The sequence below is a fragment of the Sinocyclocheilus anshuiensis genome, unplaced genomic scaffold, assembly GCF_001515605.1.
Source record: "Sinocyclocheilus anshuiensis isolate Anshui unplaced genomic scaffold, SAMN03320099.WGS_v1.1 scaffold1841, whole genome shotgun sequence".
NCBI lineage: Eukaryota > Metazoa > Chordata > Actinopteri > Cypriniformes > Cyprinidae > Sinocyclocheilus > Sinocyclocheilus anshuiensis.
Window position 1 is genome coordinate 283,829 of NW_015539935.1, and position 22,764 is coordinate 306,592.

Genomic DNA, 22,764 nt, shown 5'->3' on the forward strand with positions numbered 1-22,764 from the left:
AGAAACAATTGTTTTTTTTTTTATTGCTGAAGAGTGTTGAACCTTCTTCTCCTGTGTTCTACTGTACAGACGTGAATTTACTTTTCCTTCAGCCTGAGGTTTATTCATTACACTTTTTGGTGTAAAAGGGCTTTTACATTTGCTATAAACAGAACTTCTTATATTAAAAGCAATCAAGCCCTGCTCATATTTAAAAAGTAACGTGAAAGTAACGTAACGCATTACTTTCCATAAAAAGTAACTAAGTACCGTAATTAGTAACTTTTTTATGGAGTAACGCAATATTGTAATGCATTACTTTCAAAAGTAACTTTCCCCAACACTGCTGGTTGCTAGTTTGTTGTTGGTCTACTACTTTAGACAAGTGGTTCTCAACGTTTTTGACTCCAGGAACCCCTTTGTCCGACTCCGAGACAATATTCGAAGGACTTGTCATCTAAGCTTATGTACCTCTATCTATCTATCTATCTATCTGCTTTTGTTGTAATAAATATTTAAAAAAGAAAAATACATGTCGGTTAGAATTTAAATTAATACAAGTTAAATAATTTTCACATTCACCAACTTTAAACTATCTACCACTATTTTACATAGACTATGTAAATCAAAATTCCAATTGCAAACCCATTCAGGCAGAGCTAAAACTGAAATAAAATGTAGTTTATCATAGTTGCTATTGTTTTATTTATTTTGAAGCAACTGTTGCTATAATAACCTATCAGCCACAACTGCCATCAACAGAAAAACAAAATGGCAAAGACTTTGAAATCTTTTTGTGTTGTTTGAATGTTATCCCATATTAGTCATGTCCCTACAGTAGTAACACTAACAGTCCTATGTTATTTTAGCTCAAAATATGGTTGGTTAGTCATTGTCATTTCTACTTTAAAACACGTTTCTTCTTTTTTCCTATAGATTTTATTATTTTTGGAACGCTAAAACATTTTTCATTTGTATGATGTTCGTAATGTTGTCTTCTGGGATATATAACCTATCTGTGTGAATATTTTGGGGAATAAAAATAATGAGTGGAAGGAACTGTTGTAGTGGGGGTTTATCTCCCCCTGCTGTTCTGTCCTGATATAAGCGAAGTACAAACACACTTTACATAATGCATTATACACTTCATTTAAAGAGCACTTTTCATGCAAATAGAGGTTCAAAGTATTTTAATAAAGACTCAAAGTTTGAATAATGTATACACAAGAGCATTAGTACTCAAAAACATCAAATGTTTTATTCTAGATGCCTAAAATAAAGAGCCCACAACAAATTAATGTTTTTAATGTTTTATCAAAGTTATGTATTCATAAACGTGTGTTTTTAAGGGTAACCAGGGAAACAGTTAGTGGCAGATAATTTTGTCTTTACCGTCAATAAAAGGTATCTGATGTATTTCATTATGTCAATGATATTCACAACAATAAATACAGAGATTATTCCAAAACCTCAAGACAAATATCACATAGAAAAATAAAAACTGTGTCTACATGATACACCTGAATAGATAAATGTCATTTTAAATTAGACTGAGGTGAGTGGCACATGATACTGAAAAATACAGTATGCATAAAAGTCAGAGATACGGAGGAGGAGGGAAAAAAATATTGAAAAAGCAGCAGTCACACTATCATCTAACTCCAGGTTTAATGTCCGTTGCTTTTAAGGTGCCGATTTGGTTTTTCCTCCAAACAGGGGGAATCTGTGAAAAGACAAAAAAAAGTTACAATCATCACTATAATCAGGGGTGCATATAAGTGGTACGCAGGTGCGCATGCGAGACCAAAATAAAAAAAAAATAAGTTGTGTAAATAAGTTCTGACAGCGCATTTGCGTACAGACATGGTTGACAGCTGTTAATGCACAATTACCATTTTAGATCGACAAACTAATACTGTATAAGATTTCTATTCAAACTGAATAAATAAATCTAGGCTACCTGCTGCCGTTTTCAAAGCACAATGCAAAACTGTGACATTTCATTCACTGATGCGCTTGCCTAATCCTGGCTTAGTCTAAACCCTGTCTGTGAAACCGGCCCTTTATTATTTAGTTTATTATTTTATTTAAAAAAAAATAAATAAATAAAGTGCAACAATAGTATCACTACGATTCATTTATTTGTTATAGTTGTATTTAACGGGTTACACTATGTGGAGTGTGAGGACCAAACCAAATCTCCAAACCTCAAGACAAATATCAGGCTGAAAAACGTATGTGCAACCCTGACTATAATGGTAAACATGGAGGAGTATTATGAGTGTTACATACAGGAGGTGGAGAGCTGGGTTCTAAATGCCGTCCCAGAAAAGAGAGAAGTCTTCTCCAGATGAGTCCACTGCCCAGGAACATGAACCCTGTCACTAACCAAAACACACGCGGGTCCTACACACACACACACACAAATCAATGTGGGTCAATAAACAACATGTACTCAAACAGACTGATAACACTGTACACAATGCTGGCTATAACAACTGAGGTAAACTGGTACACAGTAATAAAACAGTAAACTGTAGTAAAATGTTACCAACCTCTTCAAAAGAAGATTCTAAATTCATTCCAAAAGCCACACCCATCAGACCAAATAAAGAGAGCGAGAAGGTTCCCATGGTGAGCTGGAGGTTCAGTCGCATCATGACATTACGGTGGCTAAAGACAATTTAAGGCAACATACCACTGGTGAATAGAGTGAAATTTTAACTTAATTTGTTTTCAATAATAGTTATCATTATACTTCCCCAGTTAATTAATCACAGTACAGTAAAGGGATAGTTCACCCCAAAATGAAAATTCTGTCATTAATTACTCTCTTACCCTCATGTCGTTCCAAACCTGTAAGACCTCTGTTCATCTTCTGAAGACAAATTAAGATATTTTTGATGAAATCTGAGAGCTCTGCGACCCTGCATAGACAGCAACGCAACTGTAAAGGACATTGGTAAAACAGTCCATGTGACATCAGGGTCACAGAGCTCTCAGATTTCATCGAATACATCTTAGGCCCCGTTTACACTAGTGCGTTTTGGTTTTAAAACGGCATTTTAAAATGAAAACGATCCTCGTCTACACTGGCGTTTTCACTGCGTTTCAGAAACAATCCATGTCTACACTACACAACCGAAAATGCATGTCACATCATCATTCATGCAGGTACAACCATAGATATGTATAAGTAGATTCCCTATCATTTAGATGGCGGACGCGTCTGCGTGCATAGAGACTTGGTTTCCACGGTCGTCAAGGATACGCAGAGAGAATGTGGGCAGCCACGCCATCATTTTCAAAAGTCTCCGTTTTGGAAGGTCGAAAACGCCGGAGTAGTATAAACGACAGGCGTAACCGTAGCAAACGTTATGCGTTTTACAACGAAAACGCACTAGTGTAAACGGGGCCTTAATTTGTCTTCCGAAGATGAACGAAGGTCTTATGGGTTTGGAACGACATGAGGGTGATTAATTAATGACAGAATTTTCATTTTTGGGTGAACTATCCCTCTAAGATAATTTTGTAGCATTACAAGTTTTCTGAAAACTGCTTCTATCGGTTTAAATATGCAAACATTAAATTAATTATGCACAAATAAAAATGCCCCAATTTTCATAAATTCCCAGAACAAAAATCTGAACATTGGATAAAACCTTGAAAAATTTGTTTTACCATTTTGTTGACATTTAAAGGTGCACAAAGCAATTTTTGAAAAACGCTTCTGACCGCAGTGTCGGACCATGTCCCAAAACACACTTGCAGCCAATCAGCAGTAAGGGGGTGTGTCTTGTAATGATAGCGAGAGTGCTCAATTTGAGTGTACAGGACGGATATTAGCAGATCGACTATAGATAGAGAGAACTGGAAGATTAAAAAAAAAAATAGAGGAAAATATCGGAGGAACAAAACTTTAAAAAGAAGGGTTACGATCAGGCAAGAGGTAGGACCCACGTAAATATTGGAGCAGCTTTCCAGCAGTGGAGAGAACTCAAGGAGCGGGAAGGGCTGGAATAGGACACCGAGGTTGCATTGTTTCTTTTTGATAGGTGAGTAACGTTGATTTTGCATTGTTTCACACAACTTATCTGTGTTGGTTTTTGATTGAATATGCTTGTGTGTCATCTTCGCTTGTTTCCGCGATCGTCGTTATGCCAGGGTTATGTACGTACGTGTGAGGCGGAGATATCAAAATAGGGGCGAGGTCATGTTGGGGTATGGGCGTGTTTGTTTTGGAGCTTTAATTCAAATATCAACATTGTTTGGCAAAAATCGCTTAGTGCACCTTTAATGTTAATGGTTTTCACAGACAAGATTTAGGATATCTCTTTTAATCACTTAAAATGAGAAATTGCTGTCACCAGCAAAAAAATAAAAAATAATTTTCACCATGTTTTTAGGAAAAAAATATTACATAAATAAGGCGACTGATATATGAACAAACCTCTCTAAAACCTTCAGAATATAGATAGGAATAAAATGGTAAAGTCTGAGTTAAGTAAGTGCTACAAAAGTGGAGATTTCTGGCTCAGTGCGGGATAAAAACTCATTTTAATAAAATGGCCCCTAAAGATATGAATCGGTACTGAAATCAATAGACATAAATAGATAAAGTATAATAAATAACACTTAAATGTGTATTTTTTATGTCTAAAAGAAGACAATTTATGCAAGCAAACTTGCCTGAAATCGCAAAACTGACCAGCGCATGAAAAAACAATGGTTTTGCCCGAAATGCCTTAAAAACAGACTGTAAATAACAGATTAAATTAAAAGTGACACCCATAACTTCTTAATTAACTTGATTCTTAATTAAACTTTTTACTTTTTTATGAAAAACAAAAGAAGACTTTTCATTTCTGAGTGAACTATTCCTTTGAGGCGTATGATCTGCATATAAATCTGTTCTTTCAGTTAAAAAAATAAATAAATAATCAACATAATTTCAATCATGATCCAGTTGCATTATGTCTGCAGCCGGTACAGTACCTATCCAGGTTAATGAAGATGACGCTTTCAGAATCATCGATGAGGTCTTTCAGCTCTCGAGCTTTGTTTCCCAGCTCCTCTGCTTGCATGAAGTAATTCTCCAGCAGTAACTCCATCTCTTCAGCGTGATCTATACCCAGACTGCTCTCCTCACTGGCCCCATGTGAACATAAACGCAGACATACTCACATACAAAGACAGACACACCAACAGAGATCACAGATCCACACAACAATGATCTGATATTTACACTGACATCAAGAACATTTGTGCATATATACAAATGTGTTGCATTTTAAAACTTAATGGCTGTGAAGTTGGATTCTGTGATGTGACACCTACAACACTTGTGGGTCACTCCATTTGGTGAGACAGAGTTCATCTATCAGTTCATCCTCATCCAGGATCTTCAGCAGACTGTCTTTAAACACTTTAATGTCTGTCTCCAGCTCTGAGAGGCTGCAGGGAGAGGGAATGTTTTTACTCTCAAAGAAAATTATAGATCAAAGCTCTGCATTTTCTACAAGAATCATATTTTACCACTTACCAGACAGACTTTTCTAGATCTGTCAGATAAAGAGCTACACAATATATACATTTTTTTTTTTTGTGAGTGATTACCTCTATTTATTGGTATCGCACAACAAATAAAAATGAACGAAATTACTTTTGAAATTTTGTGGTGAAAAGCAATTATAAGCCCACTGGATGGTACACCATTTGAATATAAATTTTTTGTTTTTTACATTACAATATTATTAATACAATAGTAATTTCTTATTTTGTTTAATATTATTATGTAATAATAAAAATAAAAAAAATAATGAAAATATTTTTTATGATATATTCATATTGAATGGGTCAAAAATATTTGGAATGTGGCCTTTGACTCAAATGGAAAAAGTTTGTACATTTCATGGTTACTTAAAGGGGTTTCAGCTGGTGTGTGTATATATATTAATTTCTATGCAGATGTATTCCCCTACAAAAAACTCAAATCGGTCTAATATAATTAATCCTACTTAGAATGTAAAATGTATTCATTCATATTGCAATACTGTACTGTACATCACAGAAAAAATATAAACATTGCCATTTTTTCCAACAATGTGTAGCCCCAGTACAGTAATATCAATGGATTGGCCAATATCAGGCACTTTTTATTAACACTAGTGATGGACAAAACTACATATTTTCAAAACTGACTAGTCGACTAAGACATGCTCTATAATTAGGTTTTAATAACACATAACTATCACAGACAGACTTCACAGCAAAGACAGACTCGTGGCTTATGCACTATAATGGGAACATTGCTCACAGTAGGCAATTTTTAATTATACAGTACTTGAAATTTATTGTTAACTGCAATTTCTGGCAAGTGCAATTATTCTTCTTCAAAGCACCACCATTAAAAAATATTACAACTACAAACACAAGAACAAAAAAATAGATAAACACACTAGGGGACAATACTAAAAAAAAATGAATCAGATGTTAGACGGCCGAGTCAACCATCCTGACTCATCCTTAATTAACAAGAAAAACACAACAAAATCGTTTAATAACTCTGGATAAGCTTCATACAGCAATTACCCTACCAATTATGTTACAGTGATCCTTCACTAAGATTAGCTAATGAGAAAGTTAGGTTCTTAATGGTGTAGTTAAATGCCTCTTGCATTTGGGAACATAATGTTCTAAAAACAACAATATGGCTGGCGAAAGTCAGTTTTTTAATGAAGTTAATGAACTCACTTCTTGCTATTAAGCAGGAGCATATGGAGTTTGCTGCGGTCAGCAGAGAGGAGCTTTGGGTCGACCAACGATTCCAAACAATCCAGAACCTGAGGCTGAACTTCATTGAGCCGCATCTGCAGCACATTCACCTGTGCCAGAACATATGCTTACCCATATGCAACAACACATGCTTGCACATAAAAACATGGGAAATGAATGACGTAGACAGAGAGCGAGAACAAAAACATGGACAAAAATCAGACTGTGGTATGAAATAACAATTCCACACTACCCACTATGATCCCCATATATCAATAACTATCAATACTTTGAGTTATTCAAGTCTGCTCTGTGTGTATGTGCTGTACATGTGGAAGAATTGACAATAAAGCAGACTTGAATAACTCAAAGTAATAAATAAGTTTATGATGCACTTAAGGCTGTTTTAATTTCAAAAGCAGTAATGTTGTGAAATATTATTTTATTCCTTCTTTTTAAATATATTTTTAAAATGTAATTTATTCCTGTGATGCCAAAATTAAATTTTCAGCGGCCAATACTCCAATCTTTAGTGTCGCATGATCCTTCAGAAATCATTCTAATATGCTGATTTGGTGCTCAAGTAACATTTCTTATTTTTATTAATATTAAAAACAGTTGTGTTGCTTAATATTTTTGTGAAAACGGTGGCATTCTATTAATGTGGTTTCAAATAAATGTCGCTCTACTGAACTTTCTATTCATCAAAGAAACAATGTAAGTGTCTTTACTGTCACTTTTGATCAATTTAATGCATCATTGCTGAATAAAAGTAATAATTTATTTAGGGGGAAAAAAAACAATTAACTGACACTTGTATCAGTAGTGTATATGTTATTTTATTCATAATTATAAATGTAATTTATAGGTCTGTCAAACGATTAATCGCGATTAATCACATCCAAAATAAACGTTTTTGTTTACATAATATGTGTGTGTGTGTGTATCCCTAATATATATATATGTAAATTAGTGCTGTCAATCGATTAAATTTTTTTTTACTAATTAATCGCACATTTTTTTTCCTGAGATTATTCGTGATTAATCACGATTAATCCCACCTAACATTAAAGTTTATAAATATACTTTTATATTGCAATAATTTCACATTCAATCTTCAAATTAATGTGCAAACAACATAAAGGCAGTATATTTTTTAATATTTGTTTACTGGCATCTTTTTTTATGACTGAAGGCCAGTATCAATGATACCAATACCGATTTCTCTATAAAATTGCCCCCCCTCCAATATTTAACCATTGACTATAGCCATTCAACATTACAGTATAATTAAGAGCTATCAATTTTAACATTTATTAGACTTTAAAAAAAATAACTTCTAATTTAAGTGAACTTAAAACAATGTTCACATAAACCCATTATAATAAATGTCATATTTACCTATATGCTCTTCAGCAGAAATATACAGAAATTGAAATTTAAGTTATCAAACACTAAATTCTAAATTAAATATAGATGAATCCTTAAAGCTATAAAAGTTATTTTTTCCCTCTTTTTTTTCTTTGTCCTTTGATTAATAGACATCACAGCAGCTGGTTATTAGGTTGTTTTGGCTGCTATTTCTTTGACCCACTTCAGGTCTTAAAGTCTCTATTAATGAGCTGACGAGTTAAATCGGGTGTGTTCGATGAGTGAGACAGTGCTGGGTTGCTCCAGGACAGTTTTGAAAACCATTTCAGAGACATGTTCTTAAATGTGACTAACTTAGTTTTGATTCGCGCCTGGTGCTGAAGTGAAGTGGAGCACGTGTCTGAAATGTCAGTCGTTCTGCGACTGAATAAATGCACTTCTTGTCAAGAGAAAAAGTGACAGAAGCAGCAGTTGTGAGTGGGGTGGCCAACCCTAGCCCCGCCCCTGCGTTAATTGCGTTAAATATTTTTAACGCGTTAAACTGAAAAAATTAATCGCCTGTGTTAACGCGCTAATTTTGACACCACTAATATACATATATTTAATATACAAACATAACATTTTTCTGAAATATATACATGCATGTGTGCATTTATATATAAATAATAAATATACACAGTACACACATATATTATGTAAACAAAAACTTTTATTTTGGATGTGATTAATCGCGATGAATCGTTTGACAGCACTAGTAATTTATTAACAATCATTATGCATTCTATAATTGTTCAATGCTCACCCTGTGTTGCAGAATGGCTTCCAGAGCTCTGAACTCAAAGGGCAATGAGTAAGTAGCCAAATTTCCATCTCCCGCCAGCTGTGGCCCAAGTTCTAACACCAGCCATTTCTCCAGACCGAGACCACGGAAATCCAGCACCAGTAAACACTGTGGCGTCACCACAGCCTTGAGGGACTTCACAAAAAAAAAATAATAATAAAACAAATCAATAAATAAACTCACAAAACCTTTAATGGGAAAATGTATTCAACTTCCAAATGCAAATGAGTATTAAGTACAACACAAAGATGAACTATGTTTATGAAACAATCTATAACGTGTCCATACCTCCATGCGTATGATGATGGCATTGTTCCTTGATGTAATACTTGTTAAGTGCTGGAATCTCAGATCTCTCGCCTGCAAACCAAGCTCCTGATACAACTCAGTCTTCTTCTTTTCTAAAACAAACAAACAAAAAAAACACCATAAGACCCAGATCCATCAATAAAAATCCAACAAAGTACATTTTCGTCTTAATAAACAAAATTAGGATTTTTTTTATCTCTCTGTTTTCTTATAGAGTTACCTAAATGTCAAACTGGATCAAAACAGATGACTGATATATAAAATTAATTAAAAAAATACATTATTTACATACTGTACTTAAAGACTGAACAAACTGAAACAGACAGTTTTGTTTTTCCCAAATTACCTACATTTCTCCCAAAAGCAAATTCAAAATGTATAACTGGCAAAGTAGAGGAATTACACAGTAAAGAATTTCTCAATAAAATTTAATAATAATTAACTTTTTTTTTAAAGAATAATACCTCCTTTTTTATATAATAAGCATTAAGGGCTTTTAAAGCAACATTTCTGGTAGAAGTGTTGGTACATTTAGCAGTTTTTTGTTAGTGAATATAGTATTTTCCATGCAGAATATAAAAGATCACAACTCCATAATCTTCTTTCTGTGTGTGTAAGACGACCACATCTTTCCGAGATAGCTTAAAGGGGTCATATGATGCTTTTTTAAAGATCATTATTTGGTGTATTTGGTGTAACAGAATATGTTGACATGCTTTAATGTTCAAAAAACACATTTTTCAAATACTGTACATTATTGTAGGTCCTCTATGCCCCGCCTCTCTCAAACGCTTCGTTTTCTACAAGTCTCCCTGACATGGCTGCTTCAACACTAACTGCTGTTCCTGAAACCACGCCTTCTTTCTTTGCGTGAACATATGGGCCGCATTATGCAAATATTTCCACATAGTGAGGTAGATATGTGGGGGCGTGTTAGAACGAGCCGTTTTAGGGGGGCGTGGCAGAGTCTTAACTTTGATAAAGAATATCTCTTTGGTTTTGAGACTTTAGTCTTTGCAACTTCAGGGATCTTATCTATGCACAATCAGCTTGTAACACTCCGAAGAGAAAGGAAAACTTGAAATCGCATCATATGACCCCTTTAAGTTAAAAATAAGTATCATTTCTTGAGTCAAATTAAAAGGAAATAAAATCGCACCTAAACGCTTAACATACAGTAGGATTATGAAAATCAGTAAACTCACCAAATGTGGTCACATTCCCATCAGGCTCATATTTCATCTGTTGAATGAGAATAGTAAAGGTGAGTCAGGGACTTTATTGTAGACACAAACGGTGTATTTTGTAAACAAAAAGTTGTAAGTGTTTGTCTTACCACAACAAACACTGGAGCAACACTAGACAGGGCTGCTTGGGATGCGTCTGTGCCTCTTTGGCGACAGCAGAGGTCTGGCAATAGAAACAAATGTGTTATGTATGTTGTTTGAGCAGCCGAGCCATAAACTAACACAGTGCAGCACCTACAGTGTCCCTGAGCTCTCGGCAGCACTGTGCTGTGATGTGATCGTCCACATGTTGAAGTAAGAGGGCGTCTGAAAGGTGATCTTGAGCTCTTCACACTTCTCCATGTCCAGCATTTCATCGACACTTTCCTGAGACTCTCTCGACAGACAAACCTCAAACATGGCTCCATACTTGAAAACACTTGAGTTAAAAGTCCATTTTACCTCCAGGACACCTCGGTGAGGTTACCGTGCTCCTCAACCTGCATAAGTTAAACACTAGTTGTCAAAACGACACACTTACTTTGGTCTTGCAAAAACTGAGTGGAAACCCGTTTATGATCCTATTTAGTGAGTTAAAGCAAAGCACATAACGTTACCACAGCTCCGAAAGAATGAAACGTCCGGGTTTGATGTCTTTAGCTGTCCCGCTAACTCACACACTCACGTTTAACTGTTAGTTCGTTATATCTTCGGGATACGAACACACATGATAAATGCAGTAATAACATACTCCATCACATAAGTCAGCGTGTTGCTGACTGTAACCACAGCGGCTGAACGAACGCCATGTTTTCGGAAACTGTTGATGACGTGAGGCACGCATCCAGCACGCGCTCGCTGTCTCTCCAACGGTTGGCTGTGACGTCACTGAGCTGCTTGACGCCATTAAAGCGGCACGCTTTATCAAACTTGACTTGAAAATACATGCGTTAACAAAAACATTGATACCCTTTTTCAAAATCAACGTTATTCATTCATTCATTCTTCTGCTGAAATTCCTCCATACCCGTAACCATGAAAATGAAATAAATAAATATTTATGTATTTAATTATGTATTTAACGATTTATTTATATATTTAAACATTTATTAAATTATTTAATTTTAATATGGATGAATGAATGCATAAATAAATAAATAAATACAAATGTAATTATTTATTTATGTAATTAATTATTTAATTATGTATTTAACGATTTATTTATACATTTCAACATTTATTTATTTATTTAATTTTTAGTAATTTGGCCCTCCAAAAACTTCTGCTGTTAAATATGTTGTCATAATTCTTGTACTTTTTTTTTGTAAAGAAACTCTGACTCGTTTAATTTTGTTTGTAATAATGTCAAATATTTTTGAGCAGAATCTTTCATGCTAGTTCACAGAAAACATCTTCTGATGCACGACCTTGGACACATCATCAGTGTTGTTTCCAGGAGTCACTGGGTGTTTCGGGTCTTACAACAGACACCCTCGTCCTGGCGACCCGACCGAGGCTGATCAGACCCCGGCCTGTGTCCAAGTGGCATTCTACTGCCCCCACTGCTCTCCCCTCTTCAACCAGAGCCATCTGGAAGCTTTTTCTGCTGCCTCCACATTGTTACCTATGGCTCTTCTTCGGTTAACACCTGTTATGCCCAACATACCGTAGGCCTTGCTCAGTACCGTAGGCCTTGCTCAGGGAGTTACCACAGCTCCGAAAGAATGAAACGTCCGGGTCTGATGTCTTTAGCTGTCCCGCTAACGTTGTTACCTATGGCTCTTCTTCGGTTAACACCTGTTATGCCCAACGTACCGTAGGCCTTGCTCAGGGAGTGACTGGCAAACCCCCTGCTGCCCACCTCTACTGGCATACACCTGGTCCTCCATCCGTTCCTCCGACAATCCTCCACCAGTTCTTGGTATTTCTCCCTCTTTCTCTCTTGAGCCTCCTCCATTCTTTCCTCCCAGGGCACTGTCAGCTCCAACAAGATCAGTTGTTTTGTGGCCTCAGAGACCAAGATGATGTCAGGTCTCAATTTGGACTGGGTGATGTATGTTGGAATTTTCAGCTGCCTTTCCAGGTCAACTGTCATTACCCAGTCCCGGGCTGTGGAGAGCAAACCTCCTGAGCAGTTTTTCAATGCTTTCTCTGGCTTTTGTCCTTCCCTGATGAAGTGAATAGCCTTGGCTGCAACTTGGGTGTGTCGGCTGTCCTTGATCCCCTTACTGATTGCCTCAGCAATGGATTTGAGGACCTGGTCATGCCTCCATCGATACCGGCCCTCACCCAGCGCCTTGGAGCAGCTGCTCAGGATGTGTTCTAATGTCCCTACTTTGGAACAAAGGGGGCATGCAGGTGTTTCTATTTTGCCCCATGTGCACAGGTTTTGTTAATAGTTATTTATTTAATTGTTTCCTTATTATATTATATTATATTATATTATATTACAACCAGTGGTGTAGTCCTAAAGAAAAAAGTGGTTTACTATTACCCAGTAATATTACCCTATTACCCCCCCACAAATAAAGTTTAATTTATATAGTCATTTATTAATATTAATGCAGTGCACTCTAAGACAGTGCTCTAGTAGATTACGGACTTGCGAAGCAACAAAACAAGTGGGTATACCCAGGGTATACGCAAATATTGATCCTTAGAAGTCGTAATACGCAAACATCCCGGGGGAAAAAGTAAGCATACGGCGTATACTTGCGTATGGCCCCGACTACACCACTGATTACAACCTCCATTTGTTTTCTACTAGTATTTATGTGTTACTTGAGAAATCTTTAAAAAGCTGCATGTGCATTTTAATTGACATGTTTTACTTTCAAATGTAATATATATGACCTTTAATATGGTCTTTATAAACGTATTATTTTAAATATAACTTCATAAATATATAGTTACTTGTGTATTTTGCTTGTGTATTAATTGATATTTGGCCATTTTGGGGGAGGGAAAAAATCTGTAAAAAAAAAACAAAAAAAAAACAATCTGCGTCATTTGTAAATAAATAAATAAGTAAATAAATACTGAGTCGTCATTTTTGACATTACCACTGTAGATCATAGCGATGCTGCTTATGAGCATAAAAAGTCACAAGCGCAGATTGTCATTGCGGCCGCAGGGTGGCGCTCGCCGCCTACATCCCTCTCAAACCTGCCCACAGATACAGTATTCTGGTCATACATCTGATCGTACGGTTGCATATTCGAGAACGTAGATGTAAATTATTATCTCCGCTCTAGTCTTTGTGCTCTGAAGGCTCTTTAGGCCTCCCTTCATCCACTGAAACATCACATCGCTGCTGCACTGATGCGTTTACGGCGCCTGGAATAAAGACACTGCATGAATGAATGAACGAGGCAAGTGATGCTGTGCTCTGCATAACAGCTTTTGCTCTGTATTTGTCCGCTTACAATAACAAACTTGGCGTGGCGTTAAGATGTTCCCGTCGTGCTATTCCAAGCCCAAAAATGGGTCTCAATTCAAGATGTCTTACACTAAAGTGATTGTTGGGGTGTTGGTGGTGTATGTCCTCCATACGTGCTGGGCCATGTACGGCTTCATTCACACCAAACCCTGTGACAGCGCTAAAGGGGACAGCTGCGTTACATCTTACCTTACATTCAAGCCTCGACTTCAGGTGAGAAGAGCTCATTTCATTTAACTGACTTTGTCAAATATATTGTCAGTAGCTGATTGCTTCAGAAGGTTACAGTTATTGCATGTCTCAGCAGCTCAGTATCTATTCCGCCGTGGACCCCAGTGATGAAACTGGATACAGCCTACTGTTCAAAGTGGACAGATTTGACATTAACACCAAGTTTGAAAGGCAAGCTAACATTTTGTGTGGGTCTGTGTGAAAAAGAAGTACACTTTAGCATGATTTTATTATAAAAGAGTACTTATTACAGAAAAAATATAGGCTCTACTACTTTAAAAGAATGTAGGCTGCTTAGTTGTTTTGAATGAATGTAATTAGCTGAACTTTAAAGTGCTTTTTGACTTAACTTCAATTTTGGAATTTAATTTAAATACATTTCATAATAATTTTGTGTGTCTCATTAAAGTATGTTCTAAATGTACTGACAAGCATTTATGTTAACATAAAATATACTTTAATGCCATTTCTATTGAAACTTGTATGACATGGACATGTAGACATATTTGTAATGATGTTGCAATTTAGTACATTTAAAATATATTACATAGGCTATATTTGCATGTGCTTTAGTATTTTCGTCAACACATCAATAAGTGTACTTCTATAAATTACATCAAAAGATCATTAAAACAATGATCTAAGATCATATTTATGACATTATTATAAAGTGCACTTTTTAAAAGTGTACTTAAGTGTGTTGAGAAACAGCCATATATTCTTTAAGTATACTTAAACTTTTATGTCACAATTCTATATTATATGCAGGTACAGTTTTTTTTTTAAAATATGCTTTAAGTGCAACATTCAGTACAAAAAAGCACACTTTTTCACAAGATTAGATTTGTTGCATGATTAAGTTTAAACCATGTAGCATTAAAAAAAAAGTAGGTAGGCCTATACTATTTTTAAACTGCTGTAGTTGTTCTGCTGTTGGTGAGAAGAACATTCCTACATTGTATGATAATTTAATGACATTCAGAATGTTTAAAGTGTTGCTTAAGGGACGACTTGTATATCAAAGTAACATAAAATAGTTACCAAGTGATACCGTCACTATTGTGGCTATATGACAATCTCATTTACCATTTACATTTCACAGAAAGTACACTATAGCTCAGAAACATATAGTGAAAACTTACAAGATTGAAAAACATCCTTTAATGTGGTTTTGACCAATTTTATTGAATGCGAATACTGAAAGTGCAGTTTTGTTTTGTTGGGTTTTTCGTCAGATAGCATGCTTAATTCATCTAGTATACTGTGTTGTGATTAAAGGAAGGTGAGTGTCGCAGTTCCTGAGATGACCCATAACAATGGGACGGTCCATGCCGTAGTGTTTGTGCACAAGAGTGGAGTTTTTCCTTGGAAAGACAGTAGACATGTGCGGCTTGTGGCCCGTCTCACCTCTCAAATGGTCCCTCTTCAGTCTGGCAACCGTGAGGTATTGTGGCCGTTTATTAATGCCAGCAATCACTATCTTTATTGTATTCAGACAAGTTTAAAACACTTCAAATCTTCAGGAAAAAATCAGTTTAGGTCAATTCTTGTGGCAGCTTATTGGTACGCTATTGCCCAAGTGATAATGGTAATTTTAGATGACCTTTCTGATGTATTTCATTATAAAACCCTTTATAATCTATAATAACATTAAACTTATTTCTCATATTTCTCTTCATATAATGTAAACATCATTAATGACCCCTTGTGTTTAATTAAAAAAAAGTTTGATTAGTGAAATTAAATAATGATTTAATAAAAAATCTGAATGATTATAAATGTCTGTTATTGGCCTGTTTTGCTAAGCCCTCAAAACACTTCTTATTTAGTGGTACAGTATTGCATGATTTGTAGATTATATTTAATAGTTTACACTTTGCATAAACGTTTGCAATTAGTTTTTAAAAGGTAACATTACATCCTTAAGGACTCTACGCTTACATTTCTTTTCAGGAGCACTTGTGCTCCTACTTAAAAAAAAAATTTTAGGAACACCTTCTGATCAATGACAGAAATGAACCTTCCTATTATAAGGCGATATTTGACTCCTTAAAGGTTTTTTAACCTTTGTAATGCCTCTAACTTTATTAAATGTATGTCATCTTTTGTGCCAAAAAAATTAGATTTATAAACTTTTATCAAAAATTTTAATTAAACAATAAATTCAATTAAAATAATAAAATGTATTATTACATTTATCAAATAAAATGGACAAAAACTGCAGTCTGCTTTCACGATCTGTTGTGAGGAGCAGGACGCGCACGGATAGAGAAGCATTTTCATTGGCTGCAGTCTGCAGGTTTATGGCCAATCACAAAAGACATACCCATAGACACAAATATCCCGGCGCTATGTTTTTATTCTATATCACGCTAGGTTTATATGCAGAACTGGGATCGCTTTCGTAGTCTTTTGAATGGATAAAATACAGAAATCACTTTAATTTCCAAATAAACCTAACCAGTTGGAAATGAAACGCCATCCCCCATCGAAATTCACTCCCCGGACTCCGCCCCCTCCCAAAAAAAAAAAATTGTATTCTTCCACCAAACAATGTAGTTCCTCAGAAACAGTTGTGGTTGCAACAAAGTGGTTGCCAAGCAACACACAAAGTAAACAAAGGTGTATGTTTGTAGAGTAATTTACAACGGCTTAGAACGCGGCTCAACCAATCAGAATCAAGGACCGGAACTATCTGTTTTATAACATGTATTTAAATATATTTGTAATTACAAATTCTTAATGATGAAGTTAATGTAATATATTACATTTTAAATATATTTTTCTGTAAATATAATCTAGAATAACACACTACAGTAAAAATTAAAAACACGTTCTTTGCTTTAGTATATTAGTCAACACACCAAAAAAGTAATTTTTAATGAAGATAATGATTTAAAATTGACTTTAAAACTTTTAATTTGACATTATTACACTTTTTAAAAGTAAGCTTAAGTGTGTTAGGAAACATAGTCATGAAAGTGTAACGTGGCTTTTTATTTAATTATTATCAAATTAATAAAATGAATATCTGCAAATACAGTTTTTTAATATACTTTTATGATTTGAAGTCAAATCTTTCAGTACAGTACATCATGTGCACTTCTTTTTCATGAGATGTGTTGATACCATGCTATTTTTGCATGAAACAAAAGCACTCTTTTTAATTCGCCCTGCATAAGAGCTTATACATTACAGTAATATTACTTTATCATTTGTCCATGAAAGCATTTACTACATGAATATATTCTCTATTTCAAATCAGCTCTTGCAAATGCATTATGATAGATGCAAATAACTTCCTGTAAATGTGGATCTTTCACTGTGTAAAGGCACCAGAAGAGCAGCAGATTGTTTCTTACTGGAGATCACGACTTATCTTGAATGTAATGAATGAGGATTTCACCTTCAACAGTGCTGCCGTGCCCAGCGACCTTCGCCGCTATATGAAAATGTGAGTTATTATCTGAAACCTAGATGACATGTATCTGTGTCTAATATCTTATCTAGACATCCAACACTTTTTGTTTCACTTTCATTTTATTTTCTCAGAGTTGAAGATGGAAAAAAGGAAAAAAAGACATTTTATCTGCCACTGCTACTGGTTGATGAACTAAGAAGCCGATTAAATGACTTAATTGTATGTAAAGACTGTTAAAATGTATAAAATTACAGTTTTGAGATTTTATAAAAAATATAATGAGTTTGATTTATGAATGCACTTTCGCATGTTGAATTACACAGGAGATGAACAGCACCACAAAAGCAGTCCCTCTGACAATATCATATGACACCATTACCTTACGCAAGTTCAGAATATGGATCCACATACAAGCTGTTATATACTCACTCAAACATTTTGGTGAGTGACATTCAATCATAAATTATAAATCATACACTGAGATAACGCAATAACTAGATTCTCAGGTTTCTCAGGTTTAATGTTTAATTCCATATTAATAATAAGGATGTTTTTCTACTTTATCTCACAGGATTTTCGGAGCAGAATCTTGATGAAATTAAAGCCATGTTTGTTGAGAGTGGGCTGCATGTCTTGGCTTTGTCCGTTCTAGTACCTGCATTCCATGTAAAAAATACTTTATAAAAATGCTTAATTTGATGTGCTTAATCTATTTATTATGTGTATATCTTACCAATAATACATAATTATCTTTTCATCAGTTGATTATTTTGTTTTTGCAGCTATCATTTGAAATCTTTGCCTTCAAGAATGACATAAGGTTCTGGCAAGAAAAGAAGAGTTTAGCTGGCATTTCTAGAAGATCTGGTACTGAATCTTCATACCTAGACCTGCTGTATGTTAATGGTGCCAAACTAATTGGTCACAGCTGGGAAAAATGTGGCTGTAAAATTGTGTTTCTCTGTCTCTGCAGTTGTGTGGAGATGTTTCAGCACCATCGTAATATTCCTCCATCTACTAGAAGAACAATCCAGCTGGCTGATTCTACTTCCCACTGGGATCTCAGCTCTAATTGAGGTATAAAAATAGACTGAATGTGCTCATTCTGGACTGCTGGCATTTATTTCTGTTAAAACCAAAGTAACTGAATATGAATCGTTCTCTACTATTGTTGAATTTGCAGTTATGGAAAGTGAAAAAGGTCTTAGCGCTTTCACCCAAATTTCATGTAAGTGTTTATCACTTATACTCAGGAAGCACAGTATGGTCTTTTCGAGGAATATGGTACATGTCTTACTCATTCGACGTTGTTTTTCTTGAAGGATGAAAGAATGGATGATTTCGAGCGAGCAACGGAAGACTATGATTCTAAGGTATGAGTGAATGCTTTTTTAAACCATTTCATTTTGCTCATTGAATCATTTTGCTCTATATAACACCTCTTTCTTCCAGTTCCTGTATTCATCTTATTCTATGACACTATTGATTTGCCTGGAAATATGTATCTTCAGTCGGATCAAACTGTAGTTTTACATGGACATTCTCTTTACTTGCACAGGCCATGAAATTCTTGTCATATCTGATGTATCCATTGTGTATCAGTGGGGCCATATACTCATACTTATATCTCCAAAATAAAAGGTAACATTTTTCATTAATTAACTACAGTATAATCACATTACACATTCATTTTTTTATTTAAAATACAGTGGGTTCGGAAAGTTTGTGAACCCTTGAGAGTCTTTTGTAAATTTGACCTACATTGAGGCTGGATCTACCTGTAACTACATAAATACAAATCCAGCTAAATTAATAACTCAAAAAACTTTGCATATTTCTACTTATTTATTAAGCAAAATAATCCAGCAGTGAATATCTTTGCTGTTATCTGGTGTAACGCCCTTGAGCAGCAATCACATGTTTCCAAGTAACTGTGAATCAGTCCTGTATGTCAGCTTGGAAGAATTTTGGCCTAGTCCTACTAACAACACTCGTTTTAATCAGTAAGTTCCATTTTGGATTCATCTGTTTATATATGTTCATATTTATACAGAAAATTCACAAAAAGGGTTCACAAATGTTTTAATGCCACTGTAATTTTTTATATAAATATATGTATTTATGTTTCATTATGTTGTCTACTCTCAATAGTTGGTACTCTTGGATAACCAATGGCCTTATTAGCGGTAAGAGATTAAAAAAAGTATTAAAGAATTACTAAACGTATATAAGAGTTGTTAATGCACACTGTATTACTTTCTGTACAAAAGAAGTGAAAATAAAAGTTCATCTTCTTTTTAAACATCAAGGTGTTTATGCATTTGGATTTCTGTCAATGGTTCCTCAGTTGTTCATCAATTATAAGGTTTGTTTATAGACCAATCGTAAAATACAGTTCAACTACATTTGTCTTTTTTCTGTACTGTTTACTCTGAATGTTCCTTAATTGTGTCTTTGCTTTTCTCCACAGTTAAAATCAGTGGCTCATCTGCAGGTGTCCATCTTTATGTATAAGGTACGCTGCAGTTTAATGAGAAATCAATTTTAATTTTATGAAAACATATACTGAAACTTTCAGGAACTCACAACTTTTTCCCTAGTCCAAAAAGGCCATTAAAACTAGTGGCCTTTCACATAGAACACATTTTTGCATTCCACTGTGCTGCTTTTCCATTATTTTTCTATGTTAACTTGAGCTTGACAGACATCTTTGGCCAGTATTCCCGCGTATTGCATCTTTTGCCTGTTTTTTTTTGCATGTCACACATTTTTTTCCATTACACTCCCCTGCCACTCACAAATACGCAAAACTGTGTTCTGTGTGAAAGGCCTCTAAACTACTGAAACTTCTAGATTAATACATTAACACAGTGGTTCCCAACCCTGGTCCTGGAGGCACCCCAACACTGCATATTTTGCATGTCTCCTTTCTCTGACACACCAGTTTCAGGTCTTGGATGGGGTGCCTCCAGGACCAGGGTTGGGAACCACTGCATTAACACATGAGCAGCACCCATATTCACACATCAACAACACCTATTTATTGTTCAGAACTTGCCCGCACAGTCACAGTAAGATAATAAAGAGGAAGTTATTATTAAAATGATTAATAAAAGAACTGAACATTTTAAATGCATGAATGGTCATCAGACTGGTTCTCAGCTGTGTGTAGCACCTACTCCTCTGAATATCCTTCAGAAGGATCTTAACGTTAGGGCTGATGCTCACTTTTAGTTGGGTAACTGATCATTTAGTTCATTGTCCATAAACTAAGATGACTGTATACCCTTTCCAAAATAGATGTACAAAAATGTTTTATCAGAGTAGAGTCACAATGCTGGTTTGCCTTTGCTTCTCAGGGCTTGAACACATTCATCAGCGATGTGTTCAGTGGAATAATAACCACTCCTGGACCCCATCACTTGGCGTGCTTCAGAGATGATGTGGTCTTCCTCATCTACCTCTATCAGCGCAGGTGGGGAAAACATACAATTGGTGCATGTGGAGTGGACAAGTCATTTTACCCATTTGTCCTCATAAACCATATATACGGTGGCCAAGAGAGCTCAAGGTGCTGCAACTTAAGAAAACACATGCAAAAGGAAAAAGCACCAACAAATTACGAAAACATCATCAGTTTGACAACATATGTACTGCAAATACTCACAGCACAATCAAATACAGAAACACACTGCAAATACTCGCAACACAAACAAATTTGGTTGTTGCGAGTATTTGCAGCACGTTTCTGTATTTGATTGTGTTGTGAGTATTTGCAGTGCATTTCAGTATTTGTTGTGTTGCAAGTATTTGCAGTGTGTTTCTGTATTTTGTTGTGTTGTGAGTATTTGCAGTGCATTTCTGTATTTGTGATGTGAATATTTGCATTGTATTTCTGTATTTGATTGTTGTGTTGTGAGTATTTGCAGTGCGTTTCTGTATTTGGTTGTGTTGTGAGTATTTGCAGCACATTTCTGTATTTTGTTGTGTTGTGAATATTTGCAGCGCATTTTCGCATTTGGTTGTGTTGCGAATATTTGCAGAACGTTTCTGTATTTGATTGTGTTGTGAGTATTTGCAGCACGTTTCTGTATTTGATTGTGTTGTGAGTATTTGCAGCACGTTTATGTATTTGATTGTTGTGTTGTGAGTATTTGTAGTGCGTTTCTGTATTTGGTTGAGTTGTGAGTATTTGCAGTGCGTTTCTGTATTTGGTTGTGTTGTGAGTATTTGCAGCACATTTCTGTTTTTTGTTTGGTTGTGTTGTGAGTATTTGCAGCACATTTCTGTATTTTGTTGTGTTGTGAATATTTGCAGCGCATTTTCACATTTGGTTGTTGCGAATATTTGCAGAACGATTCTGTATTTGATTTTGTTGTGAGTATTTGCATTGCATTTCTGTATTTGATTGTTGTGTTGCGAGTATTTGCAGTGTGTTTCTGTATTTTGTTGTGTTGTGAGCATTTACAGCACATTTCTGTATTTTGTTGTGTTGCGAGTATTTGCAGCGTGTTTATGTTTTTGTAGCGCATTTTCATATTTGGTTGTGTTGCGAATATTTGCAGAACTTTCTGTAGTTGATTGTGTTGTGAGTATTTGCAATGCATTTCTGTATTTGATTGTTGTGTTGCAAGTATTTGCATTGCATTTCTGTATTTGGTTGTGTTGTGAATATTTGCAGCACGTTTTTGTATTTTCAGCACATTTCTGTATTTGCAGCACGTTCCTGTATTTGGATATGTTGTGAGTATTTGCAGTGCGTTTCTGTATTTGCAGCACATCTTAATTTTTGAATGTGTTGCGAGTATTTGCAGTGCATTTCTGTCATTTATTTTGTTGTGAGTATTTGCAGGGCGTTTCTGTATTTGATTGGGTTGTGAGTATTTGCATTGCATTTCTGTATTTGATTGTTGTGTTGCGAGTATTTGCAGTGTGTTTTTGTATTTTGTTGTGTTGTGAGTATGTGCAGCACATTTCTGTATTTTGTTGTGTTGTGAGTATTTGCAGCGCGTTTATGTCTTTGCAGCGCGTTTTCGTATTTGGTTGTGTTGCGAATATTTGCAGAACTTTTCTGTATTTGATTGTGTTGTGAGTATTTGCAGTGCATTTCTGTATTTGATTGTTGTGTTGCGAGTATTTGCAGTGCGTTTCTGTATTTGGTTGTGTTGTGAGT

At 35.3% G+C, this 22,764-nt stretch overlaps 2 protein-coding genes across 3 annotated transcripts in view; one reads left to right on the plus strand and one right to left on the minus strand.

Moving 5' to 3' along the window:
- Positions 1-1,229: 1,229 nt before the first annotated feature.
- On the minus strand, positions 1,230-12,224 carry mrs2 (magnesium transporter MRS2). Of its 2 annotated transcripts, none has more exons than XM_016484072.1 (12): positions 12,210-12,224; positions 10,760-11,000; positions 10,611-10,684; positions 10,480-10,516; positions 9,254-9,366; positions 8,927-9,100; positions 6,733-6,863; positions 5,317-5,433; positions 4,975-5,127; positions 2,535-2,652; positions 2,272-2,385; positions 1,230-1,702 (listed from the first exon to the last, which is right to left on the minus strand). In XM_016484072.1, exons 2-12 carry the CDS (start codon positions 10,926-10,928, stop codon positions 1,631-1,633), a joined length of 1,272 nt encoding a protein of 423 aa, XP_016339558.1. In that variant the 5' UTR covers positions 10,929-11,000; positions 12,210-12,224; the 3' UTR covers positions 1,230-1,630. The 2 variants fall into 2 exon arrangements, with proteins under 2 accessions (XP_016339558.1, XP_016339556.1); XM_016484070.1 differs by lacking the exon at positions 12,210-12,224 and adding an exon at positions 11,118-11,399.
- Positions 12,225-13,676: 1,452 nt separating this feature from the next.
- Positions 13,677-22,764, plus strand: part of LOC107686954 (cleft lip and palate transmembrane protein 1-like protein) — a 10,480-nt gene continuing 1,392 nt past the window's right edge. The window contains exons 1-16 of the mRNA XM_016484080.1: positions 13,677-14,152; positions 14,247-14,341; positions 15,449-15,614; positions 17,503-17,624; positions 17,723-17,810; positions 17,915-18,032; positions 18,163-18,257; positions 18,374-18,458; positions 18,565-18,668; positions 18,775-18,819; positions 18,914-18,964; positions 19,150-19,232; positions 19,743-19,777; positions 19,901-19,956; positions 20,062-20,106; positions 20,951-21,066. Coding sequence (XP_016339566.1) covers positions 13,952-14,152; positions 14,247-14,341; positions 15,449-15,614; positions 17,503-17,624; positions 17,723-17,810; positions 17,915-18,032; positions 18,163-18,257; positions 18,374-18,458; positions 18,565-18,668; positions 18,775-18,819; positions 18,914-18,964; positions 19,150-19,232; positions 19,743-19,777; positions 19,901-19,956; positions 20,062-20,106; positions 20,951-21,066 — 1,505 coding nt within the window. The 5' untranslated portion in view covers positions 13,677-13,951. The remainder of the gene's footprint in view (positions 14,153-14,246; positions 14,342-15,448; positions 15,615-17,502; positions 17,625-17,722; positions 17,811-17,914; positions 18,033-18,162; positions 18,258-18,373; positions 18,459-18,564; positions 18,669-18,774; positions 18,820-18,913; positions 18,965-19,149; positions 19,233-19,742; positions 19,778-19,900; positions 19,957-20,061; positions 20,107-20,950; positions 21,067-22,764) is intronic.